Below are 24491 nucleotides of genomic sequence, written 5' to 3'. Positions count from 1 at the left end.
TATCCAAAGTATCTGTGGTAAGCAGAGATGCTGTAGAGAGCCTCTGGCAAACTACCAAAGGTAAATCATACTACAGACCTCTAGGTTCTGGGAGCAAATCCTTGCCCCCTTTAACAGATAATTATTTTCCTTTTGAGAAGCAGCTTCTGGCTTGCTACTAGGCCTTGTTAGAGAGTAAATACCTGACCATAAAGAATCAAGTAATTATGTGGCCTGAGCTTCCTATCATGACCAACCAAGTTAGAGACTGGCTATGCACAGCATCAACTTATCAAGTGGAAATAGTATATAAAAGGCCAACCTTAGAAGAATTATAAGTAATCTGCATGAAGAGGTGGTTTAGAATACTTTAACAATTACTGCTGCAATGTTTCCTCTCTCCCTCAACCTACACCTATGGCCTCACATATGCTCCTTATGATCAGGTGAATGACAAAAAAATTTGAACGAGATTTAGAGATGTTTTACATGATATATGGTACCCACCTGAAAGTATTATAGCCCCACTCAGGGATGAGCCTGAAAGACAGCAGTGAAGGTTAAGACCTCCTAATAAGCAGTGTACTTCAAGAAGTACATTGAATTGTCCACTTTGCAGTGAGAGATGACCAGAATCATAGATTTATACTGATGTACTAGCAGTTGCTAACAATTTGGATAATCAAGGATTTGGAAAAAAACAGGATTGGAAGACTGGATACAAGGATATCTGGAAAACAAATACATGGATAAAACTCTCAGACAGGGCACAGGCTGTTAAGATTTTTGTGTTCTGAGGAATTCTCTCCAAAGAGCATTAACTGTAGAGGAGGTTCTCAATAATCAGATGGACAAAATGATAAGCTCTATGGGTATCAGTTAGCCTTTTTCCCTAACCAGCTCAGCACCTGCTCAATTGGGCCATAGTGGCAAAGACAAGAATCTATACATGGGCTCAAAAACATGGACTCCTTACTAACATTAATCTTGCTACCACTACTGCTAAGTGTCAAATCTGCCAGTAACCAACATCAACTGAGTCTGATATGGCATCATTTTGGAAAGAGACGAGCCAGTCCACTGGTGGCATGGTGATTACATCAAACTTTTTCTATCATGGAAGGGGCAGAGATCATCTTCCCTGGAATAGACATGTATTCTGGATACGATTTGCCTTCCCTGCATATAATGCTTTTGCCAGCACCCTCTATCCACAGACACACAGGATGTATTATCTACCATCAGACACTTCTGGTCAGGAACTCATATCACAACAAAGGATGTGCAGCAATAGGCCCATGGAATTTACTGGTCTTATCATTAATTTCACACTCAAAGAAGGGTGTTAATAAAATGTGGAATGGCTTACTGAAGACTCATTTACAGCATCATTTGGGAAACAATACTCTGAAAAAGTGGGGTTCTGTCTTATAGCATATCGTATATTCTTTGAATCATAGACCATTATATGGTTCTATATAACACGCTGGTGTGGAAATCCAGTATACGTGGATCTGGAAACCAAGAAGCAGAAGTAGAGTATTTGTCTCTTTTCACTATTATACCTATTGACCAACATGCAAAATTTTGCTGCACATCTTGGCAACTCTGAGTTATGCTGATTCTTAGTTCCTAAGAGCAGGGGAATACAGTTCAGGAGCTTTTGCCCTCGGCTAAGTTCTTCATTAAGCAGTGGCCCTTACCTTTCAGCTGTGGCCCACACCTTCTGGTAAGGTCTTCCTCCATCAGTGATGACCATTGTTCTACTGAAGCCCATACCCTGTCAAGCTTCTTCCCCAATAAAAGGTGAGTGATCGTATGGCAGGTCTGAATCTCTTCTATGTTCCTTCTTTGTTTACTCTCCCTTAGCCCAAGGGCTATTAGCTACAGTCTACGGTTGTTACTCATTTGATAGTCACCTTTTACTTTTACAGAAGTTTGTCTTCTGACTGGACAGTGACTGACATAATTATCTAAAGAATGAAAAGGAAATGGCAGGGCTGGCAAAGGGAATGGAGAAAAAGTAACAAGTAAAAACAGGCATGCATGGGTTCCAGAGCCAAATGAAAATATTTCAGAAAAGAGGAAATGATCAGTTATGTCAAAAACTGCTGTGAAATGAGAATCAATAACTGACCAAAATATTGGCAGTAAGTTCAATAGGTCAACAGAGATGAAAGCCTAACTGGAGTGGGTTGCAGAGCAACTGTTAAGTGAAAATGCAAAGAAATAAACATCAACTATTTTGAGAAGTTCTGCTACAAAGGAGGGCAGAGAAACAGAAGGGTAGTATGGCATTTTGATAATGTTTATGAATCCCTCTCAAAAAAGAAAGATTATATTTGCAAACTGGTCTGTTCCTCTGGGTATGATACCCTTTGACTATTAAATTCAAAGGTTTTAAATTTACTTGATAGAATCAATTTAGGGCTTTTGATTGGACAACTATCAGTAAGGTTGTGACTCACGGTAAATCCCTGTCCCCTTGGTGGGCCTATATAAATGGACACTCATTCAAGAAGACGCAAGAAAAAAGGAGAGAACTTGGTCATTTCAGTCCTGTCATGTGACAGAAAGGAGTAGGCTCAAACAGCTAAAGCTCCAGGAAGAGAGATGAGCCATTTTCCGATAGTTTACAGCTGAAGAGAGCATAGCAGCTGAACAGCTGCAAAGGCCCAGAAAGAAATAAGCCCTATGCCAGCCTACAGCTGAGATCAGAAGAAGTTGGGGCCACAAAGTCTTAAAAGGAAGAAAGAAGAGACCAGGCAGAGATTGCCCACCATCCTGCTTCAACATGTCACAGCTGACTTTGGTGAGAAAGTACCTCTTCTGGTACCTTGAGTTGGACTCTTCAGGACCTTGTAACTGTAAGCTTTTACCCCAAGTAAATAATTTCTATAAAAGCCAACAGATTTCTGATACTTTGCATCAGCACCCCTTTGGCAGACTAATACAGGTAGTTAAGACCAACTATGCCAGTTGCACGTTTTACTCAGCCCTTGTTCTGCAACTTGGGTGCAGGCAGAGGAGGTGGAAAATTGAGTTTAAGATAAGATTAACATTAGAACCCTTTTAAATGCATAGCTGAGCTCATGAAACACACACATACACACACAAATAAGGGAAATTCCCCAGGGATCAAAAATAAAGAAGGGGCAGAAAACCAATGTAAAAAATAATAAAGTGCCATCTGCCCCAGGAGTAGAACAGACCAGTATTGCATCTGGGCACCCTGTATAAAATTCTTTTTTTTTTTCTTCCATGTTGTTTCTTTTTTTAAATTAATTAATTTATTTTTAATGTTATATTAAAAAACATGAGGTCCCCATATACCCCCCTGCCCCCCTCACCCCACTCCTCCCATAACCACAACCTCCTCCATCATCATGGGACATTCATTGCACTTGGTGAATACATCTCTGAGCACTGCTGCACCACATGGTCAATGGCCCACATTTCTGTATAAAATTCTTGAAGGGATATATGATCATTGTTCTAACAGCAGTACTGGTTCTCAAATTCTATGCTAATTTTAAGTTCCAAACACTAGTAATGATGACATAATAACATTATTTCCAAATTAAAGACATCTGATATGAGTTATTAGCATCTTGAGGTATCCACAGAACTACACACTGCACTAATATTTTTAATTGAAGTGTTATATAAAGTCTTTATTTTCTTCTCTCAAGATTTACGGCAGTGACATTCAACTATACAAAGCTTCTACTTAAGAATAATTCTTACTCTAGTTCAGGGACTTTTTGAACAAGTAGAATATGAATATGGTAGAAATGAAATAGAATTTCCATCTATAAACCACAAATCTAAACATAATGAAAACTGGGCATACTTTCTTTGCAACAAACACTACAGCTTATTATCAATAAAAAGGCTATTATTCAAGAAGTCCTCAAAGCTATCAAACAAAAAACAGTATTATCTGGAAGAAATTTAGAACTGGATTATATCTTTTCACAATTACTAGGGTATAGTATAGTCAGTAGGGGGCTATTAGGCAGCTGGAAAAATCTGCACAAAAATACTTTTGCAATTCAATGATACTACCATTAGTTAACTTTGTTTTAAAGACTTTTATAAATATCAAGTGTTTCATTTTCCATTTTTCATGTTGAAATTTTTCATTTTATGAAGTATTTGTTTTTAACAATTTATTTACTACTAATAAAAGCAGGGAAGCGGACTTGGCCCAATGGATAGGGCGTCCACCTACCACATGGGAGGCCCGGGGTTTGAACCACGGTGCACTCTTTGTCCTGTGTGGGGCTGGCCCATGGGCAGTGCTGATGCATGCAAGGAGTGCCGTGCCATGCAGGGGTGACCCCTGCATAGGGGAGCCCCACACTCAAGGAGTACGCCCCGTAAGGAGATCTGCCCAGTGCGGAAGAAAGCGCAGCCTGCCCAGGAATGGCGCCGCACACACAGAGAGCTGACAAAGCAAAGATGACGCAGTGAAAAGAAACACAGATCCCGGTGCCACTGATAAGGATAGAAGCGGTCACAGAAGAACACGTAGCGAACGGACACAGAGAGCAGACAACTGGGGGTGGGGAGGAGGGGAGAGAAATAAATAAATAAAGTAATGCTTACTTACATTTATATTTTATAATTTTATCTTTTTATTTGATGTATTATGTTTATAAATTGTGTATTTAAATATACTACTTTCATTTATTTTTATTCTTAAATTTTATTGTATGGTTTCTGAATTCTTAAGGAAATAAAACAAATGTAATTACACATAATTTTTTTTTTTACAAAACAAAACCCCAAATACCTGTGTTGCCACTTTGTTCCAGTATTACAATCATGTATCATGAGAAGAATAGAATTAAAAAGCGCCTGAACCTTGAGTGAAATAAGCCAGACACAAAAGGACAAATACTGTATAACCTCACAGATATGAAATAATTAGAACAAACAAACTCAGAATCTAGACTTTAGGTTACCAAGGGACAGGGTAGGGGTAGGGAATGGGGGATTAATGCTTCAACTGTACAAAATTTCTATCTGAATTGTTCTAAAGTTTTGGTAATAGATGGTGGTAATGGTAACACAATGTGAATGTAATTAATACCAATGAATTTGAATATGGTTAAAGGGGGAAATTTTAGGTTCTGTATAGGTTACTAGAATAAAATTTTAAAAATAGGACTGTACAACATGAATCCTATTAAATGTCCTTTCATGAATTAAAAAAAAAGTACCACACTAATACATGGTTTAATAGGGAAGATTATGGAAATTCTGTATTTTATGCATGATTTTTCTGTAAACATAAAACTTCTCTAAAAAAGAAAAAATGTACCTGAGAGTAAAGGAAGACATCCAAGAACAGACTTTTTCTATACTGGACAAGGTTCTAGATGGAGGGGGGAAAATCTTACTTGAGAATTCAAAACACAGGGCAGCTTAGGCAGATCTTAGACTGAATTTTTTTTTCTGACCTCAGAAACAATTGAGCTTATTTGGGCAAAGCTTAGCAGGTCCAATTATTCAATATTAAAGATAAAATGAATGGGTGAACATATTTTCCAGATTAAACACAACAGAAAAAGATGTAGAGCAATTATTAATTATCTATTGTGTAACAAACCATGCCAGAGCTTTTAGTGGCTTAAAAACGAGTTATTTCTTATGAGTCTGTGGGCTGGCTGAGCTCATCCAGACAGCTCTTTTGCTCAACATTTGTGTCTGCTGGGGTTCATGTAGCTGCTTTCAGCTGGGATGCAAGATTCGCGTTGGCTTCACTCACAGTTTCAGAACTTCACCAGGGGTGGCTGGAACTGCTGGAGGCTGGCTGGGTCTCTCTACCCACCAGCTCAGGGACTCAAGGGAGTGAAAATGGAAGTAGCCTGGACTTTTAAAAGCTAGGCTCGATCTGACAAAGCAACACTTCCACTTCATTCCAATGGTTGAAGCAAACCACAGGGTCAGCCAAGATTCGAGAGGGGAAATAGACTTCACTTATTCATGGGAGTTGCTGCATGTCCTACAGGATGGAGAAACTGTTGGTGGTCAGTTTTAGACACTAGCACAGTAAGAGATGCATAAATAGAAATACAGGATGCAGGATGCTTAAGTGTCCCATGTCTGAAAACTAATCCCTATTAGTTTTATTTTAATATATTAAGTTTCTATGTAACAAGATACGGAATGTGCTTATCTTGATGGTGGCAAAAGTAAAATCTTATTTGAATGAACTTCCTTCAAAATTGTAGAATTTTAGAGTAGAAGGAACTTGGGGTTACACTGTAAAATCCAGTCCTGTCAATGGCCTCAAAGTGTGATATGGAGAATTTTTGTGTTATGCCTACAATTACATAGTTAACTTAGTGTGCTGGGTTTGAGCCATTTGTGGATCCTAGAAAATCCTGTTCTTAAAGCGAACATGTTCCTGTGCCTGTAAACTCATTGTAGATGGGAACTTTTAATTAGGTTCAGTTAAGGGACCTTTTTTTGGATTAGATCACCTCAAAAGGGCAAGGCCCAGGGTGGGTCTTAAAGCTCCTAAAAGAATCCTTTTAAATGGAGGAATAAAAAAACCTCAGACAGAAAAAAAAGTGGCAGAGACAGAGAGAAGCTTCCAGAAATTGAAATCAAGGAACTGGGGAGAGAGAAAAGTGACAGACGGAGCACCCAAAGCTGAAGCAAGGAGGACCAGAGGAGAGGGGAGAGATCAGCAGACATAGTCATGTGCCAAATCACCCACAGCTGAGCTCAGGGAGAAAGTGAGCCTGGAGGAGAAGGCAGAGACCGTCCGGGGCGCACCACCACTGTGCCTTGCCTTGTGGCAGAAGTCCAGGATGGCCAGCAGCTGAACTTCAGGGATAGAGCTTTGTCTGATACCTTGATTTGGACATTTTTCCCTCCCTCAAAACAGTGAGCTTTTAACCTAATGATTTCCCATGATAAAAGTCAATCCATTTCCAGTATATTGCTCCCAGCAGCTTTCAGCATACCAAAACAGTCGTTTAGTTTAGGCAATTTTATTATAATGGAATTTGACATATGAATTCTTATTGCTATACATTCTTTTTTTTTTTAAAGATTTATTTTATTTTACTTCTCTTCCCTTCCCCCCCGACCCCAGTTGTCTGTTCTCTGTGTCTATTTGCTGCGTCGTCTTCTTTGTGCACTTCTGTTGTTAGCGGCATGGGAATCTGTGTTTTTTTTTGTTGCGTCACCTTGTTGTGTCAGCTCTCCGTGCGTGCAGTGCCATTTCTGGGCAGGCTGTGCTTTCTTTCGCGCTGGGTGGCTCTCCTTACGGGGCGCGCTTCTTGCGCGTGGGGCTCCTCTACGCAGGGGACAGCCCTGCGTGACAGGGCACTCCTTGTGTGCATCAGGACTGCACATGGGCCTGCTCCACACGGGTCAAGGAGGCCCAGGGTTTGAACCGTGGACCTCCCATGTGGTAGACAGACGCCCTAACCACTCGGCTAAGTCCACTTCCCTACTGTTGTAAATTCTTCAGCAAAAAATATTCCATATATTAACATAAAACAAAATTAAGTCTACTATTTATTTTTCTCATATTCTAATCCAGCTATAAACATAATTAATTTGTACATAGCTATAGTCTTAATGTACAATATTTTGTATAAGAAACATTCTTCACATTGTTTACATTATTGAAAGTTGCATGTTTAGTGCATCACTAAGTACTCATAACCTAGAACAATAAATATTTGCCATAAGAATTGTCATAGTAAATATTTTTATACCAGCATTAAGTGTATTCTAGGGAATACACTGATTATAATTTACTGAATCATTTTCCTGTTGTTAGATATTAAGGCTTTAGGCTTTTTTTTGGGGGGGGGGGGTACTTGGGCTGGGGATTGAACCAGGGACCTCATATGTGGGAAGCTGGTGGTCAACCACTGAGCCACATCAGCTACCCTGAGTTGGTTTTTTGGTTTGTTTTGCTTGTTTTTTGTTTTTCTTTTTGGGAAGCAGGTACTCAGTTGCTCAAGCCACATCTACTCCTCTAGGCTCTTTCTCACACCTGTCAGACCCCCTTCTATTTGAGGGTGTATTTACTAACTCTACAGACATCTTTATACAAATAGATTTTACTTTATTTTTATTACTTCTCTTTGCAAATGGATTTTAAAAATAGAATGTTTTAAATTAGCCTGGGAATAAATTTCAAGAAATAAAATTATTGAGTATGACCATTTTAATAATCTTGGGACTCATTGTCAAATTTTTTTTTAAAGATTTTTTATTTATTTCTCTCCCCTTCCCCACCCCCCCTAGTTGTCTGCTCTCTGTGTCCATTCGCTGTGTGTTCTTCTGTGAGCACTTCTATCCTTATCAGCGGCACCGGGAATCTGTGTTTCTTTTTGTTGCGTCATCTTGCTGTGTCAGCTCTCCGTGTGTGCGGCGCCATTCCTGGGTAGGCTGCACTTTCTATCGTGCTGGGCGGCTCTCCTTACAGGGTGCACTCCTTGTGAGTGGGGCTCCCCTACACGGGGGACACCCCTGCGTGGCACCGCATTCCTTGTGCACATCAGCACTGTGCATGGGCCAGCTCCGCATGGGTCAAGGAGACCCAGGGTTTGAATGACGGATCTCCCATGTGGTAGGCAGACACCCTATCCATTGGGCCAAGTCTGCTTCCCTCATTGTCAAATATTGACCTCAGAAAAATTTTATGCTTTATACTGCCACCAAAAATATATCACTGTGAAGAATTTCACCAAGACAATTTGTCTTTGTAACTGTTAATTCTATTTTGGTACTAACAATAGGTGTAAAATGCTACTTTCTTTAATTGCTGTGATCATTGGCTACCCTAGTTCTTTCTCTCTTTTTAAAAAAGATTTTTTATTTATTTCTCTCCTCCACTCCCCCCAGTTGTCTACTCTCTGTGTCCATTTTCTGTGTGCTCCTCTGTGACCGTTTCTATCCTTATCAGCGGCACTGGGAATCTATGTTTCTTTTTGTTGTGTCATCCTGTTGCTGTGTCAGCTCTCCGTGTGTGGGGTGGCATTCTTGGGCAGGCTGTACTTTTTTTCACGCTGGGCGGATCTCCTCACAGGGCGCACTCCTTGTGCATGGGGTTCCCCTACGCGGGGAACACCCTTGCGTGGCATTGCACTCCTTGCGCGCATCAGCACTGCACACGGACCTCCCATGTGGCAGGTGGACACCCTATCCATTGGGCCAAGTCCACTTCCCCCTAGTTCTCTTTTGGTTAGTATTTGCATGGCCTTTATTTTTTCCCAACCTTCACTTTGAACCAACTTGTGTCTTTGATTTTAGTGTGAGTCTCCTGATAACAGCATATAGTTGAGTCATGCTTTTTTATACATTCAAATCTCTGCCTTTTGACTGGAGAGTTTAATCCATTTATATAAAATAACGGCTGATAAAGCATGACCTTATTCTGCCTTTTGCTACTTTGTCTTTGTAAATTTTATACCTTTTTGACCCTCAATTCTTCTGTTAATGCCTACTTTCAGTATTTCTTAAATTTTTTTATACTGTGGCATTTTGAGTCCCTTCTAATTTCTTTCCATATGTATTTTTCATTTATTTCTTTGTGGTTCCCATGGGGCTAAAATTTAACATCGTAAATTTGTAACAATCACATTTGATTTGATACAAACTTAAACTTCAATAGCATGCACATACACTATTTCTATATCCACCCCCCCCCGCCCCCGTGCTCCTACCTTTTTGTTGTACTTGTTACAAATTATATATTCATACATTGTATGTCCAAAGCTTTTTATTTGTGTTTCAGAATCTGTAAGAAGTAAATAATGGTGTCACACACCAAAATACACCAAATAATATTAATGGCTTTTATTAATTACCCGAGGTACGTTTACCTTGACCAGAGGTCTTTATTTCTTTATGCCACTTTAATCCATTGTCTGGTGTCCTTTCCTCTCAGCTGAAAAACTGCTTTTAGCATTGCTTATATAGGGAAGGTCTAGTGATGAACTCCTTCAGCTTCTGTTTATCTGGGAATGTCTTAATCTTCATTTTTGAAAGACTGTCTCTCCTGGAATAATATTCTTGGTTGGCAATTGTTTTCTTCAGCACTTTAAATCCTTCCTCTTATTGTCTTCTTACCTTCATGGTTGCTGAGGAGAAATTGGCACTTAATCTTACTAAGTACTCATCTTAATCTTATTAAGTATATAACACATTGCTTTTCTCTTGCAGCTTTCACAACTTTCTCCTTGACCTCAGCAATTTGACATTTGACTACTATGTGTCTGGATGTGGTCTCTCTGAATTTATCCTTTTTGAGGTTTGGGGGATTCTTGAATGTCTTTTGTTAAGTTTGGGATGTTTTCTACCATTATTTCTTTGAATAATCGTTTTGCTTCTTTCTACCTTTCTTTTCCTTTTGGGATTCCCATGATGTATACATTGGTACGCTTGATGATGTCCCACAGATTTTTAAGTTCTTCTTTTATTTTTTCTTCAAGATTTATTTACTTATTTCTTCCCACCCCCCTCATTGTCTGTTCTCTGTGCCCATTCACTGTGCATTCTTCTGTGTCTGCTGGTCGTCTCTTAAGGCAACACCAGGAACTGATCCTGGGACATTCTGGGGTGAGAGAGAAGTGCTCAATCTCTTACACCACCTCAGTTCCCTGGTAGGCTATGTCTCTTATTTTCTCTCCTCTGTGTCTCTCTTGGTTGTATCATCTTGTTGTACCAGCTCTCCGCTTGGGCCAGCTTGCCACATAGGCCAGCAATCCTGTGTGGGCCAGCACTCTGCTCGGGCCAGCTTGCCTTCACCAGCAGCTCCAGAAACCAAACCCTGGACCTCCTAAATGGTAGAAAGGAGCCTAGTCACTTGAGACACATCTGCTTCCCATCTTTTCACTTTTTAAAATTCTCTTTTCTGGGAGAAAGATGGAGGGTTAGAGAATTACAGGGCTCACTTCTCTCCCAGAAAAAAACAGCTAGAGGACAGGCAGAAACTGTGCAAAACAACTGTTCTAAGGCTTTGGAGACCAGGGGACTGCTGGGCAGCACCCAGGAATGAGTGGGGCGAAGAGATGAAGAAACTGTACTGGGAATATGTAAGTTAACTCAGGCCACTGTTGGCGCCAAACTCTGACTCTTGGGGCAGACAGCTTCAGGTCACCTGGTTCCTGGCATATGGCTATGAACTGAGAGGGCTGCAGGGATCCACTACCACAGGAACAGAAAGCAGGACGGCCATAGCCCACTGGTGATCCAGCCTCTGGACAGTGACTTTGTACTGCTGGATCCCACAGTTTCCACCAGTCCTAGCTGGGCACTTCTGTGCCAATATTTACACCTGGGAGCTGGCAGAGACTTAAAAATACCTACCTTCTTAAACACTCTCCAAACTGACTGGGACAGGTTGCTGCTGACACAGAGGGGAGCAATGATTTTGAGAGTGGCTTCTGATAGGCGAGTTTGCTACTGTCAGGCCTGGCTCTGAATAGCAGGTCCTGGGGAGCATTCCACCTGGTGGTGGTTGGAGTGAACACATTCCTTCCCCTAGGGTTGAGTAGAAAAGCTTGTCAAAGAGCACCATCTGCTGGAAGGCCAGGAAAGTGCACTCCAGGAAAAAAAATAGAAGAAGCTTTTGTGTGTCTTTACTGCCCCCCTCCCCAAGGTCTTGGGAACAGTTCTGCACCCCATTAGTGGGTTCCTGGCCCTGTTTTCATCAGTTAAACTGATAAATTTTAAAGACCTTGAATAAAGTGAACCATGAATCAAAGAAGACCCATAACACAAAGACTGTCAACTATAAAATCCTAGGCAAAAGAGAAACTGACCACCAGAGTAAAACCACCATCATAATCAAATGCCTTGATATCAGCAAAAAATTAGAAGCCATACTAAGGAACAGGAATATACACACAGCCTAGTCAAAGGAGCAAATTAAACACCAGACAAAACACAGGATTTGAAACAACTAATCAACAATGTTCAAACAAAACTTCTAAATCAATTTAAGGGTTGAGGGAAAATACAGCTAAAGAGATAAAGGGCATTAAGACACTAGGTGAGCACAAAGAAGATTTTGAAAGCTTGAACAGAAAAATAACAATTTCTGGGAATGAAACACATAATGGATAAGATTAAAATTACATTGGAGGGTGTTTATTCTTTAAGTTCACAACCTTTACTGTACACCTACTGTTTATATACGTTCATGTATGAATGATACACATCAATAAAATAAAAAAAACAAGAAACAAAAAAAAATACATTTGAGGCATACAACAAGAGATTTGAAATGGCAGAAAAATGAATAAGCAAATTAGAGAATGAAAAAACAAAACAAAACGAGCATGGGCTCAGGAATTGAATGGTAGTGTGAAATGTACCAACATATGGGTCATGGGAATTCAAAAGGAGAAGAGAAGAAAAAAGGAAAAGAAAGACTATATGAGGAAATAATGGCCAAAAATTTCCAACTCTGATGAAATACATGAAAATATAAGTCCAAGAAGCACAGCATACTCCAAACAGAATAAATCCAAATAGACCTACTCTAAGACACATACTTAATAGATATATTTAAGATACTCAAAGAGAAAAACTACCAGCCAAGAATGCATTATCTGCCAAAACTGTCCCTCAAAAATGAAGGTGAGGGGAGTAGATGTGGCTCAGGAGGTTGAGCACCTGCTTCCCACATGGGAGGTCCGGGGTTTAGTACCCAGTGCCTCCTAAAAACAAAACCAAACAAGCAAACAAATGAAAAACACCAACTGAGGAGAGCTGATGTGGTTTAGTGGTTGAGCACCGACTTCCCAGATACAAGATCCTAAGTTCAATCCCTAGCCCTGGTAACTCAAAAAAAAAAAAAAAAAAAAAAAAATGTGAGTTTAAAATATTCACAGATAAACAAAGACTAAGAGAGTTTGTAAACAAGAGGCCAGCTCTGTAAGAAATACTAAAGGGAATTTGGCAGCCTGAAAAGAAAAGACAGGAGAGAGAGGCTTGAAAGACAGTCTAGAAATGAAGATTATCAGAAAGGGTGACCAAAAGGGTAAAAAGATAGGCAAATATAAGTTATGACATATGAAAGGCAAAAGATAAAATGGTCAAAGTAAGTAATGCCTTTACAGTAATAACACTGAATGTTCATGGATTGAACTCAATCAAAAGACAGAGAACAGATAAAAAAATATGAGCTACCCAATTTGGTCTACAAGAGACACACCTTGAACCCAAGGATAAAAATAGGCTGAAAGTGAAAGATGGGGAAAAGATAGTCCATGCAAACAGTAACCAAATAAGAGTGAGGGTAGCTATACTAACATAGGACAAAACAGACTTTAAATGCAAAATTGTTATAAGAGATACAAAAGGCAATTATATATTAATAAAAGGGGCAATCCACTAAGAAGAAATAGCAATCATAAATATCTATGCACCTAACCAAGGTACCTCAAAATACAAGAAGCAAACATACTGGCAAAACCGAGGGGAGAAATCAATGTCTCTACAATAATAGTTGGAGACTTCAATACTCCGCTCACATCAATAGATAGAGCTAGACAAGAGATTAAAACAAGGACCAGAGAACTTGAATATGATTAATGAGCTAGACCTAACAGACATATACAGAACACTGCATCTGTATCAGTCAGCCAAAGAGGTGCTGATGCAAAGTACCAGAAATCTGTTGAGTTTTATAAAGAGTATTTATTTGGGGTAGAAGCTTACAGCTACCAGGTCCTAAGGAGTCCAACTCAAGGTACCATAAGAGGTACTTTCCTACCCAAAGCCATTTGCCACATGTTGAGCAAGATGGTGGGTGATGTCTGTGAGGGTTCACAGCTTTCCTTTTCCTCTTAAATGTCTCTATCCTGGGGGCTCATTTCTTTCCAGGGTCAGCTGCTCTGTTCTCTCCACAAGGTTAGCTATACACTACCAGGCTCTCTCTTTTCTTGGGGCCTCTGCCATGTCTAAGGAGCCATCTCTGTTCCTCTGTATTCTTTTCCTGTGTGTTTACTTCCTGGGGCTCCCACTCTCTTCTCTGTCATTTTCTCTGCAAGGCCCTGCCCACCAAAGGGGTGGGGACTCAATGTCCTACACATGTGGTCAAATCAGAGCCCTAATCATAATTTAATCAAGTAAAAGTGAAACCTCTGAATTTAATACAATCTAATATGCCCAGAGGAACAGATGAGTTTACAAACACACTCCAATATCTATTTTTGGAATTCATAAACAATATCAAACTGCTACAGCACCCCAAATCAGCAGGATATGCATTCTTTGCAACTGCTCATGAATTTTTCTCCAGGATAGACCTGTTTTGTTGGGTCACAAAACAGGTCTCAATAAATTTTAAAAGACTGTAATTATACAAAGCACCTTCTCTGATCATAATGGAATGAAGCTAAAAGAATTCTCTTTTCTTTCTGTTCCTCACCTGAATCACTTTAACTGCCTTGTCTTCAAGTTCACTGAGTCTTTTCCCAGCTCCAATCTGCTATGGATACCCTCTAAGGAATTTTTTCATTTAGTTATTATAGACATCAACCCCAGTATAGTATTTCTGTTTTGTTCCTTTAAAAAATTTCTCTCTCTTTATTGAGATTTTCAAATTGTTGATTCAATATTTTCCTAATATTTTTTTCTGTGTTTTCATTTATGTCCTTGAGCATATTGATGGTCATTTTAAAAACTGTTTGATACATCCAAAGTTTGGTCTTCATCATTGGATTTTTATTTTGTTTCTTTTGTTGGACCATCATTTCCTGTTTCTTTTTTTGTCTTGTCATCTTTTGTTGCACAGTGTTCCTTTTAATATTTTAAGGTGGCAACTCTAAAATTTAGTCCCTGAGCTGTATGTTCCTTAAGTTTGTATTCAGCTAGTGATATGGCAAAGATTTCCTTGGGTACTAGGAGCTAACAAAAACAAACAAACCATTGCAAACCATACCTTTCACAGTCTTTCCAAATTGGCTCTGTGTTGGCTGGTGCTCTCCTTCAGAATTTAGCTCTCCTATCAAGATGATCAGCCTAGGGAAATTAATGCAAAATGCAAGGTCCTATCCATCTTTTCTGAATCTGAATCTTTTAAAAATTTTCCTATCTGGTTGCGTCATCATCTTTTTGGTGTATTGCTTTGCCACGCATTGGCCTGTGCCTCTCCGCACCACATGGTGGGCCTGCACCTGCCTCTCTGCACCACACAGGTCTGGGAAGCCTTTTTTCTTTTTTTACCAAAAGGTCCTGGGAATGGAACCTGGGTCCTCCATATGGCAAATAGGAGCTCAAGTGCTTGAGCCACTGCCACTTCCCTCTGAGTCTGAATCTTGTCCTGGGCTTGTGCTTGCTCACGGTCTTAGAAATTTCTCCCATTATCCCACTTACAGGTATTCAAATGCAACCCCCACTTCCTGTGAAACAGACTTTCTCCCTCTCTTGGCACTCTATTATTTGAGTTAAAATAGGTAATCCTTTGCCCCAGTCCACTTGAATTTAACTGTTTCATTCACTGCATTAGCTGTCTGCAAGCTGCTTCTCCTGCAGGACAAGTTCTGGGAGGGTGAGTCCAAGACAAAACTCTTGTTTCAATCTTTCAAGCTGTCACCTGATAGCCACAAACATACAGGTACTCTAGTATGTGCCTAGGGGTTACTCTGTTCACTCTGGATGAGGGCCAGGGACCCAAAATGGGAATGCAGGCTGACTCCACACTGCAAGTGGAGGGGTTGATGAGGGACCAGCAAGAGTGCCAGGAGCTTCTCATACTGTTTATCAAGCTGCATTTTCTTCATTTAGCACTTTACCAGGGACTTCAATCTTTTAACTGTTTTCTCGAATTTTGAGGAAGATGGCACTGCTATTTTTTTCTAGTTACCCCAAGATTGTATGGGAGAACAGCACCCCAGAGTGTCTTACACTGTCACCTTTACTGACCAGAAGGTCAATCTTCTTAAGCCACGGTACTGGTGGTGTTGAAGAGTGATTAGGAAATGTATTAGCCAATTCTTTCATCTGGCTTTGATTCCAAAGGGGAAATTTTTGTTCATGACATGAAAACCCAGGAACTCCAGAAGCAATTACGTAAGTATTCAAGAATGAGAGTAAAAAATAACATATGAAGAGCAGGCAGTGGTAACAGCTCACCAGGGATGGCAATACACTTCCTGGAGAAAATTTAAAAGCAATCATGATAAAACTGAATTAAAACTTGACTGCTTTTTAAAAAACTGCTCTAGTAATTTTAAAGAAATTCAGTGATAAAATACTCCTTTACCCTTGGGTCGACCTCTACTACCTTCCTGTCCTCAGCATGCCACTGTTTCAGACAAAAGAAGCTGAAGGAATTTACAACAAATCTTTATTAAAAGAACTCTAAGATTGCGTTTTAAGAAGAAAGAAAATGATAGAAAAAAAGTCCGAGATGGAAGAAGGAAAGATGAACATAGAAATGTATAAGTACAGATAAAGTTAAATAAACACCAACTGCATTAAACAATAATAATAATGTCAACTGAGGCATGGTAAAATATGAAAATGAAAATGCTGCACATCAATTACTAAAAAAAGGCAGAACAGTTACTGGAGTTCAAGTGTTCTAGAGATTATGATTAATTTCATACACATTAAGTATACACGTTAAATATTTACCAGTAATCCTAAAAGAAGAAAACAGACTTGAAAAATTTTCAGTTATTATAAGGAAGAAAAACGAAATGAACTGAGTTGCAAATTCATGCTATATAATTGCAATTTGCCTTACTGTAGTTAGACAATTATTTCCTTCATCTGTTACCTCTATCACATTTCTTATAGTCACTAAGTCCCAACCATTTCAACCACAGTTACTTGTATAATATTCCCATTCTATAAGGTAACATTTCTTACCACTTTACTAAGAACTCTGAAGCTGTCTGTACATTCCATTGGTCATAGGTTAATATTAACAGTTTTGCTCCAAAAACTGAACCCAGATCTCTCTATACTGACAGTCTCATCTGCCTCCAACAAATGTGTACAGTTGTTTTTCACCCTAAGAAGTCCTCCTTTCAATTCTACTATTCCTTTTAAAGTTAATTCCATCTTTCTTAGTTTCCAGTTCTGAATTACCTAGTATCCATAATCACAAAGAGGATTTACTTTCTATATTCCTATATTCTGTTTTTCTTCATGCCATTGACAACTGGCTAGGTTTTAGGTATGATGATAGAAGGGCCCATAAAGCAAAGACTAGGTATAATTGATTTTCTTTATACAGCACCATGAGCAAATGGACACAGAAAAAATATTTCAAAATAATTAAAGTCTTTTTTTGTGTGTGTCTACTATTGCTTTCTTTTATTTGTGAGAAAAGTGTAAACATTTATCTATATTAAAGTCTGAGAGTTCCTTACCCTTTTTCAGTTTTCGGACAGCCAACATACAATGACTAGGAGAGAGATCCCATATTCTTAAGGTTTTATCATCACTTACAGTAGCACAAATGGGAAGATAAGGATGTGTGGCCAAACCCCACACCTCTCCTTCCATATGTCCCTATAAAGAAAACATAGTTAAGATTAACTGAATATCAAAATACGTGTAAATATATTATACAAGCCTTACATAGAATAATACTAAATACAACATTCAATTATCCATATATGATAATGGATAGGAACAGCATTCTAGTCAAGTCCAATAAAATTTTCAATGTATCTTTATAATACTTCAAAAAATATCTTTGTAATGACTATCTCCACAATTACAATATAATCAAATTATGATTAAAATTGGCTTATAATCTTACAGCATTCTTTGGGTGGAGAGAATATGAATTGGCTTCCCTTGAATTTTAATAATTGCCACACAGGAGGGACTTCCAGCATGACAAAATGAGTAGCTGCACAGACCTGCTCACCAGTGAAACTGGTGAAAGTTATTAAAAAAAAAAACCACACACACGGTCTTTTATATATATATTTTCAAAGATTTATTTATTTCTCTCCCCTTCCCCCCCTCCCCAGTTGTCTGCTCTCTGTGTCCATTCACTGTGTTCTTCTGTGACCGCTTCTATCCTTATCAGTGGCACCAGGAATCTGTGTTTCTTTTTGTTGCGTCTTCTTGCTGTGTCAGCTCTTAGCATGTGCGGTGCCATTCTTGGGCAGGCTGCACTTTCTTTTGCGCTGGGCAGCTCTCCTTCCGGGGCACACTCCTTGTGCGTGGGGCTCCCCTACGCAGGGGACACCCCTACGTGGGGGACACCCCTGCGTGGCATGGCACTCCTTGTATGCAACATCACTGCGCATGGGCCAGCTCCACACGGGTCAAAGAGGCCCGGGGTTTGAACTGCGGACCTCCCATGTGGTAGGCGGACGCCCTATCCATTGGGCCAAGTCCGCTTCCCACACCGTCTTTTAGTTTCTGGGAATGGTCCCAACGACACAAAACAAATGAAGAAACATTTACTTAGAAAAATTTAGTAAGAACAGCAAGAGTCTGTGGTATTTGAATCAAGACCAGTTCACTCCCTCCATCCTCCCAGTTCACAGAGATGTAAACTTCACTCTAGGCTGGTACAACCAAGAACACAGGACTCTCTCTGAGCCCAATTCCCAGTTGAAGGGCTATCTCCCTGAGACAGGATGTCAGAATTTTTCATGCCCTCAGCTACCTGTTGCTCAGGTTAAGTTTGTGGAACAGATGTAACTAAGGTAAAGAACTAACAAATAGGGTGGCAGACTTGGCCCAGTGGTTAGGGTATCCGTCTACCACATGGGAGGTCCGCGGATCAAACCCCGGGCCTCCTTGATTCGTGTGGAGCTGGCCCATGCACAGTGCTGATGCACTTAAGGAGTGCCCTGCCTCGCAGGGGTATCCCCCGCATAGGGGAGCCCCACGCGCAAGGAGTACGCCCCATAAGGAGAGCTGCCCAGCGCGAAAGAAAGTGCAGCCTGCCCAGGAATGGTGCTGCACACATGGAGAGCTGACACAACAAGATGACGCAACAAAGAGAAACAGATTCCTGTGCCGCTGATGACAAAGAAGACGCAGCAAATAGACACAGAGAATAGACAACTGGGGTGGGGGGTGGGGAAGGGAGAGAAATAAATAAATCTTAAAAAAAAAAAAAAAGAATTAACAAATGAGGATTACTGAATCATTCCACAGCTGTCTTTTCACTTCCAGTACATTATAAACTAGTCAGAGGTTAATATCTGAAATTACCGAAACTGGCTAGACCAACCTCACTCTTTGTATATGATTGTTTCCAACCAAAAACCTGCCATTGTTAGGAGTATTTCAGAAGGACCTTACTTTTGTCTATATGTAGTCATTTGTAATTAAGATCGGATATTATGATGATTATTCTAGATTGATCTTACCCTTGTATATAAATATTTCTATTGAAATGGTAACCACTCCACCTTCCCATTTGAAATCCATAAGAAAAGCCTTGTAAATTACTCCAGTTCTGTACCCCATATGCCCAGATGCCTTGGTCTCCGATAATGATTGTCTTGTGATTGTAATAACCCCCATTTTGTACCCATCCCCTATCCTGTTCAGTCCTTTAATGTTCATTAAGGAAGGAACCTGAGCCAGTTCCACCCCAAATGCTCATTAGCATAAACTGCTAAACCTGGATATTATAAAACTATCAGGATTACTGCAGTTCTGGGAGGCAGATTTTTGAGCCCTTAGGCCACTGAACTCCTTTGCTATGCACAAGCAAATAAACTTTTTCTCTCTTTGAAACCATGGTGCCTCAGGAACTGATAAATAAAGTGCATGGGGCAGAAGACCTCCTGTCTTGCTCAGTATCACATGGCAGGGCACCACTGAGCAAACTGAATCCTTAATCACCCTTGCTCCTGCTCATAACGTGGTGACCCCATGCTGGTGGAATCAAGTCAAGAATATCTGAGGCTACTTCCGCCCAGTCCACCAAGGTCTCAGGTCCTAAAGCAGCCATGTCACTCAGAGAGAAATACTCCATTCTCCCCATCACCAACTCCAGAGTTCTTGCTCAAAGATTCTTGCCTCAAGAGATAAGCATGCCACAAAACAGCTCTTAGTCTCTTCTCAAAGGAACAGACTTCATTTGCAACAAAGTGGAAAAACTGAAAACTAGGAGTACTCTCAAAAACAGTGGAGGTTGTGATGAAAGTGGGAGCAGACTTATAGATTAATTGGATATTTAGGCAAAACTGTAGGCCAAGCAGTTTGTCCTATAGAACTGGAGAAAGAGATGACCAAAAGGAGCCCACTTGGGCTCAGAACAAATCTCAAACACTGACCTAGGAAACTATACCTTCCAAAAGGAGCCTGAATTTGACTGATTCAATCTGTGGAGAAATGTATACCCAAGGGCAATACTAAAAACAAGAGAACAATCAGCCTGCAATCAGTGGGTCTTAAGAGCTGGGTGTGGTTAGGGAAAGAGAAAAAAAGAGCCCAGTCAAAAGCACTGCCATACCAGCTGGGGTGACTATCGAAGGCCCAAGGCTGTGCTTCTCTGAGGAGCAACATAGGAGGTTTGAGGTGGTGAGTAGACCCAACCAAAATAATCCAGCCAGTCACTAAAGGAAATAAAAAAGCAAATAACAATAGCAAGTGGAGGTGGGCTTGGGTGGGTGGGGGCGGGGATCAGGTCCAAGTGCTGTTACATTATCTAAAATGTCCAGCTGCCAATAAAAAAAGTCACAAAACATACAAAGAAACAGGAAAATAACCTATAGAGAGGAATATAGACAACAGAAATTGTTTTTGAGAGGGACCAGATGTCAAGTTTAACTGACAAAGCTTTTATTTATATTTTATAAATAAGTTCAGAGAACTAAAGGAAAACATGATTAAAGAAGTAAAGGAAGGGGAGCGGATATGGCTCAAGCAGCTGAGTGTCTGCTTCCCACATAGGAGGTCCCAGATTTGGTCCCCTGTGCCTCCTAGAGACAAAAAACCCACCAAACAACAAGCAAACAAACAAAAAACAACTCAGGGGAGCAGATGTGGCTCAGTGGATGAGCGCTGGCTTCCCACATATAAGGTCCCAGGTCAATCCCTGGCTCCAATACCTCTAAAAAAAAAAAGTAAAGGAAGATACATAATGACTACATTGTATCAAATAGATAATGTCAATAAAGAGAAATTATAAAAAAGAACTAAATGGAAATTCTGGAATTTAAAAGTATAGTTGTATTATATTATATTAACATTAAAGCATGTGCCATGTTCTTGCCTACGTGTGATTGTAGGGACATGAAATACCCACTTCTCCTTCCCACTAGTTATTTGTGTAGATTGCTGGGAAGGGTGTGGGAAAATTGGCCAGCAATCCATCCTGGAAGATTCTGCTACAGCACACACAGGACCCTAGTAATCATTAACCTGCATATGTGCTTCCCCTCACCGTTCTGGGAAGCCACACATTCCCCCATAGGTACGCACTCACTGTTAACCATGTACTAAGCTACATGCACCTTCGAGCTGCTCTATGCATTAGCTGGACCCCCTCCTTATGCTGTCTAGCCCCATATAATCTTTGTTTCCCTACTGTACGGCACAGTTGCTGCCGAATGGCCATCACTGGGACATCTAAGTAAATAAACGGCAGGACTGTGCAGGCCTCCCCATCAAAGTATTTGGTTGGCCTTCCCAGGCTCAACCTTCCTGTGTTACAGTGCTCTTTTTTTTCTTTTAAGATTTATTTTTTATTATTTTCCCTTCCCCGTCCCACTGCCCCCCCCCCCCAGTTGTCTGCTCTCTGTGTCCATTCCCTGTGTGTTCTTCTGTGTCTGCTTATACTCTTGTCAGCAGTACTGGGAATCTGTGTCTCTTTTTGTTGCATCATCTTGCTACATCAGTTCTCCCTGTATGAGGTGCCACTCCTGGGCAGGCTGCACTTTTTCGCACTTGGCGGCTCTCCATATGGGGCACACTCCTACATGGGGGACACCCCTGCATGGCACGGCACTCCTTGCGCGCATCAGCACTGCATGTGGGCCAGCTCATCACATGGGTCAGGAGGCCCTGGGTTTGAACCCTGGACCTCCCACGTGGTAGGCAGACGCTCTATCCATTAAGCCAAATCTGCTTCCCTCTTTGCTATCTTAACAGGACTGAAGTAGGGACTGGAGCAGAAATAGTCTGCATTGGGAAAGAAATTAATTATTTTTTCAGGATAAGGGAAACCAAAGTTTGGTGTTAGAATAGAGTTTTATGAGGACAATTTTTTCATCAGTATAGATCCTATCTCATTTGCTGTGTTTTATAGTATTATGTCCTTCCCTACTTTTCAGAAAAATGTAATACATATAGGAGATGTACACCTAAAAATTTAATGCAGCATTTCTGATGTTAATGATAAGAATGACATGATCAGCAGTTAATCCTGCCATTTAATTTTAAATTTCTCCCATATACATTTAAAAAAAATATTTTTAGATTTTTGTTTTATCAACATTTCTTCACTGATAAATGTTTTCACTAATATTGTAGTATATATTCATATACTCATTTTTGATTTTTCAAAGTTAGAAACTTGAGACAGAAGAGAGAACACGAAGAATTTCACAGAAAAACAACTGAGTTGGGCTTGATAAATATATATCAAAGAAATAAAATGAAATATGAAATAAATAGAATGGGTTAATTTAACGGCAACTGGTTTTTCATTCTATTTTCATTATTATTATAACAAAAAATTACTTTAAAATATTGGCAGCTAATTCATATGACAATATTCATCTTTATTGACTGTTTCACTCATTGAGCTATAATTAAATTTTAAAACTGTCGATATATAGTAAACTAACAAACATTTCCCTAACTTATTTAACATTGTATAACACTGTCAACTTTTAGCTCTTATGTACTGAAAGAATCTACTGTTTGTAAAGAAAATAGCATAATAATATTAAAAATTACCTGAACCAAGAGTGTAATTGGGCCACTTTTATCCACTTCTAGTATTTCACCATTCTTTGTGCCAATTAAAATATGACCATATCCTAGGGATATAGCACGTATAGATGGGTTATCTTCCAAAAGAAGACCTGAAATGTGAAATGGAGATCTTCTTCAAGGTATAAAGTAACTATAATACAAGGATGTAAAATATTGCCAGTGATAGTATTTTGATAATGAAAATATATTATAAGGTTGCTTTCTCCTATATTTTAACTATTCTAATAAATGCCCTGCATTTCCCCCATTCAATTTACTAATCTCAAAAGTAAGTACCCACCTATATACAATTCAACAGTTCAGTACTACCTCTGATCCTCTCCTACAATTCTGACAACTGTTCCTTTGCCTTTTTTATTAGCTCCTCCTCATCTACCTCCTGCCCTGCTGAGAGCACTTCCAGCATTGTGATTAATTTAATGTAATTCAATTCAAGATATATTGTTTATATCTACCATGTGCTAGGCAGGCTTCAGCAATACACTGGTAAATGATTGGACAGCTTCTGCCCTTAAGAACATGGGATGATGAAAACAGATCCTGCGTGACAAACACACTGAAAAAGGAAGAATATAAAAGGGATTGAACCTAGATTTGGGGGGTGTTTCATCCAGAAGAAACAGTGCTTGGATTTGAAAATGGAATATATTATCAGATAATTGGTGGGAGCGAGAAGGGAGGAGGAAGGGCAAATTCTAGGCAAAAATAATAGCACATGCAAAGATCTGGAGGGCAGAGAGAACATGGTTCAGTGCTTAAAAAAGAAATACACTGAATGAAAGGCAAAGGCAAGAAGGGCCTGTAAGGCTGAAGACTACACAGGGTCATGGTGTGAAACAAAATGCTAAGATTGCAAACAAGTTCAAGACTAGTGGCAAACATGTTATTCACATGACAGTTTTCTTTGGAAAATTAAAAATGTTAAAATTAACATTAATAAATTTCATTTGATTGTTATTTTACCATAAAATAGATTTTGAAAGGACAGCAATGATTTTGGTATCCTAGTGATTTCTCCCTTTGACTCTGATGCCCTTTTAGTAAGAAGGAAAATATATTCCATGTGTTCTACTTCAATGACCAAACATATTAATGAATAATTAATCTATTTCCTACAAACTAATTCTCAAATCACCTTTAGATCCTGGGGCCAATGCAGCTCTTTTTATAGCATAGGTCTTGAGACATCTTTCAAAGGAGTCATCCCAAAGAGCTACTAAACCATCTTTTCCTCCAGTTACAAATCCCTATGAAATAAAAGGTTCAAGTTAATAAAGATCCAATTATGGTTTTTGAACTCCAACATGGAATCTGCAAAAATATTTACAGTGACATTAACATTCTATTTTTCGTACAGGACTTTAAAAACACAGTTATCTATTGTGGAACCGTAAGGTAGGTCTACCACTTTCAGTAAGTTACATATATTCTTTTAAAGTGTTCATAACGTCATCCTTCAAAAAGATGCATAATAATAGTGCCTACCCTCATAGGATATGATAAGTATACATAAAGAAATTAGCATAATTTTTGACATGTAATAAGGCTTAACAAATATTAAGGTTAAATTTGTTTTGTAAAATAGC

The 24491-nt window shown here is 39.6% G+C and overlaps 1 protein-coding gene across 3 annotated transcripts in view; it reads right to left on the bottom strand.

Moving 5' to 3' along the window:
• EML5 (EMAP like 5) overlaps positions 1-24491 on the bottom strand; it is a 196511-nt gene that overhangs the window by 57195 nt on the left and 114825 nt on the right. For all 3 annotated transcript variants that reach the window (XM_058292607.2, XM_071213731.1, XM_071213730.1), the window contains exons 19-21: positions 24041-24152; positions 22867-22994; positions 17352-17493 (exon numbers count right to left, since the gene is read on the bottom strand). In XM_058292607.2, the coding sequence (XP_058148590.1) occupies positions 17352-17493; positions 22867-22994; positions 24041-24152 (382 nt within the window). The remainder of the gene's footprint in view (positions 1-17351; positions 17494-22866; positions 22995-24040; positions 24153-24491) is intronic.

Source organism: Dasypus novemcinctus, chromosome 3 (genome assembly GCF_030445035.2).
Source record: "Dasypus novemcinctus isolate mDasNov1 chromosome 3, mDasNov1.1.hap2, whole genome shotgun sequence".
NCBI classification, from domain to species: Eukaryota; Metazoa; Chordata; class Mammalia; order Cingulata; family Dasypodidae; genus Dasypus; species Dasypus novemcinctus.
This window is presented reverse-complemented; position numbering and strand designations above follow the sequence as displayed.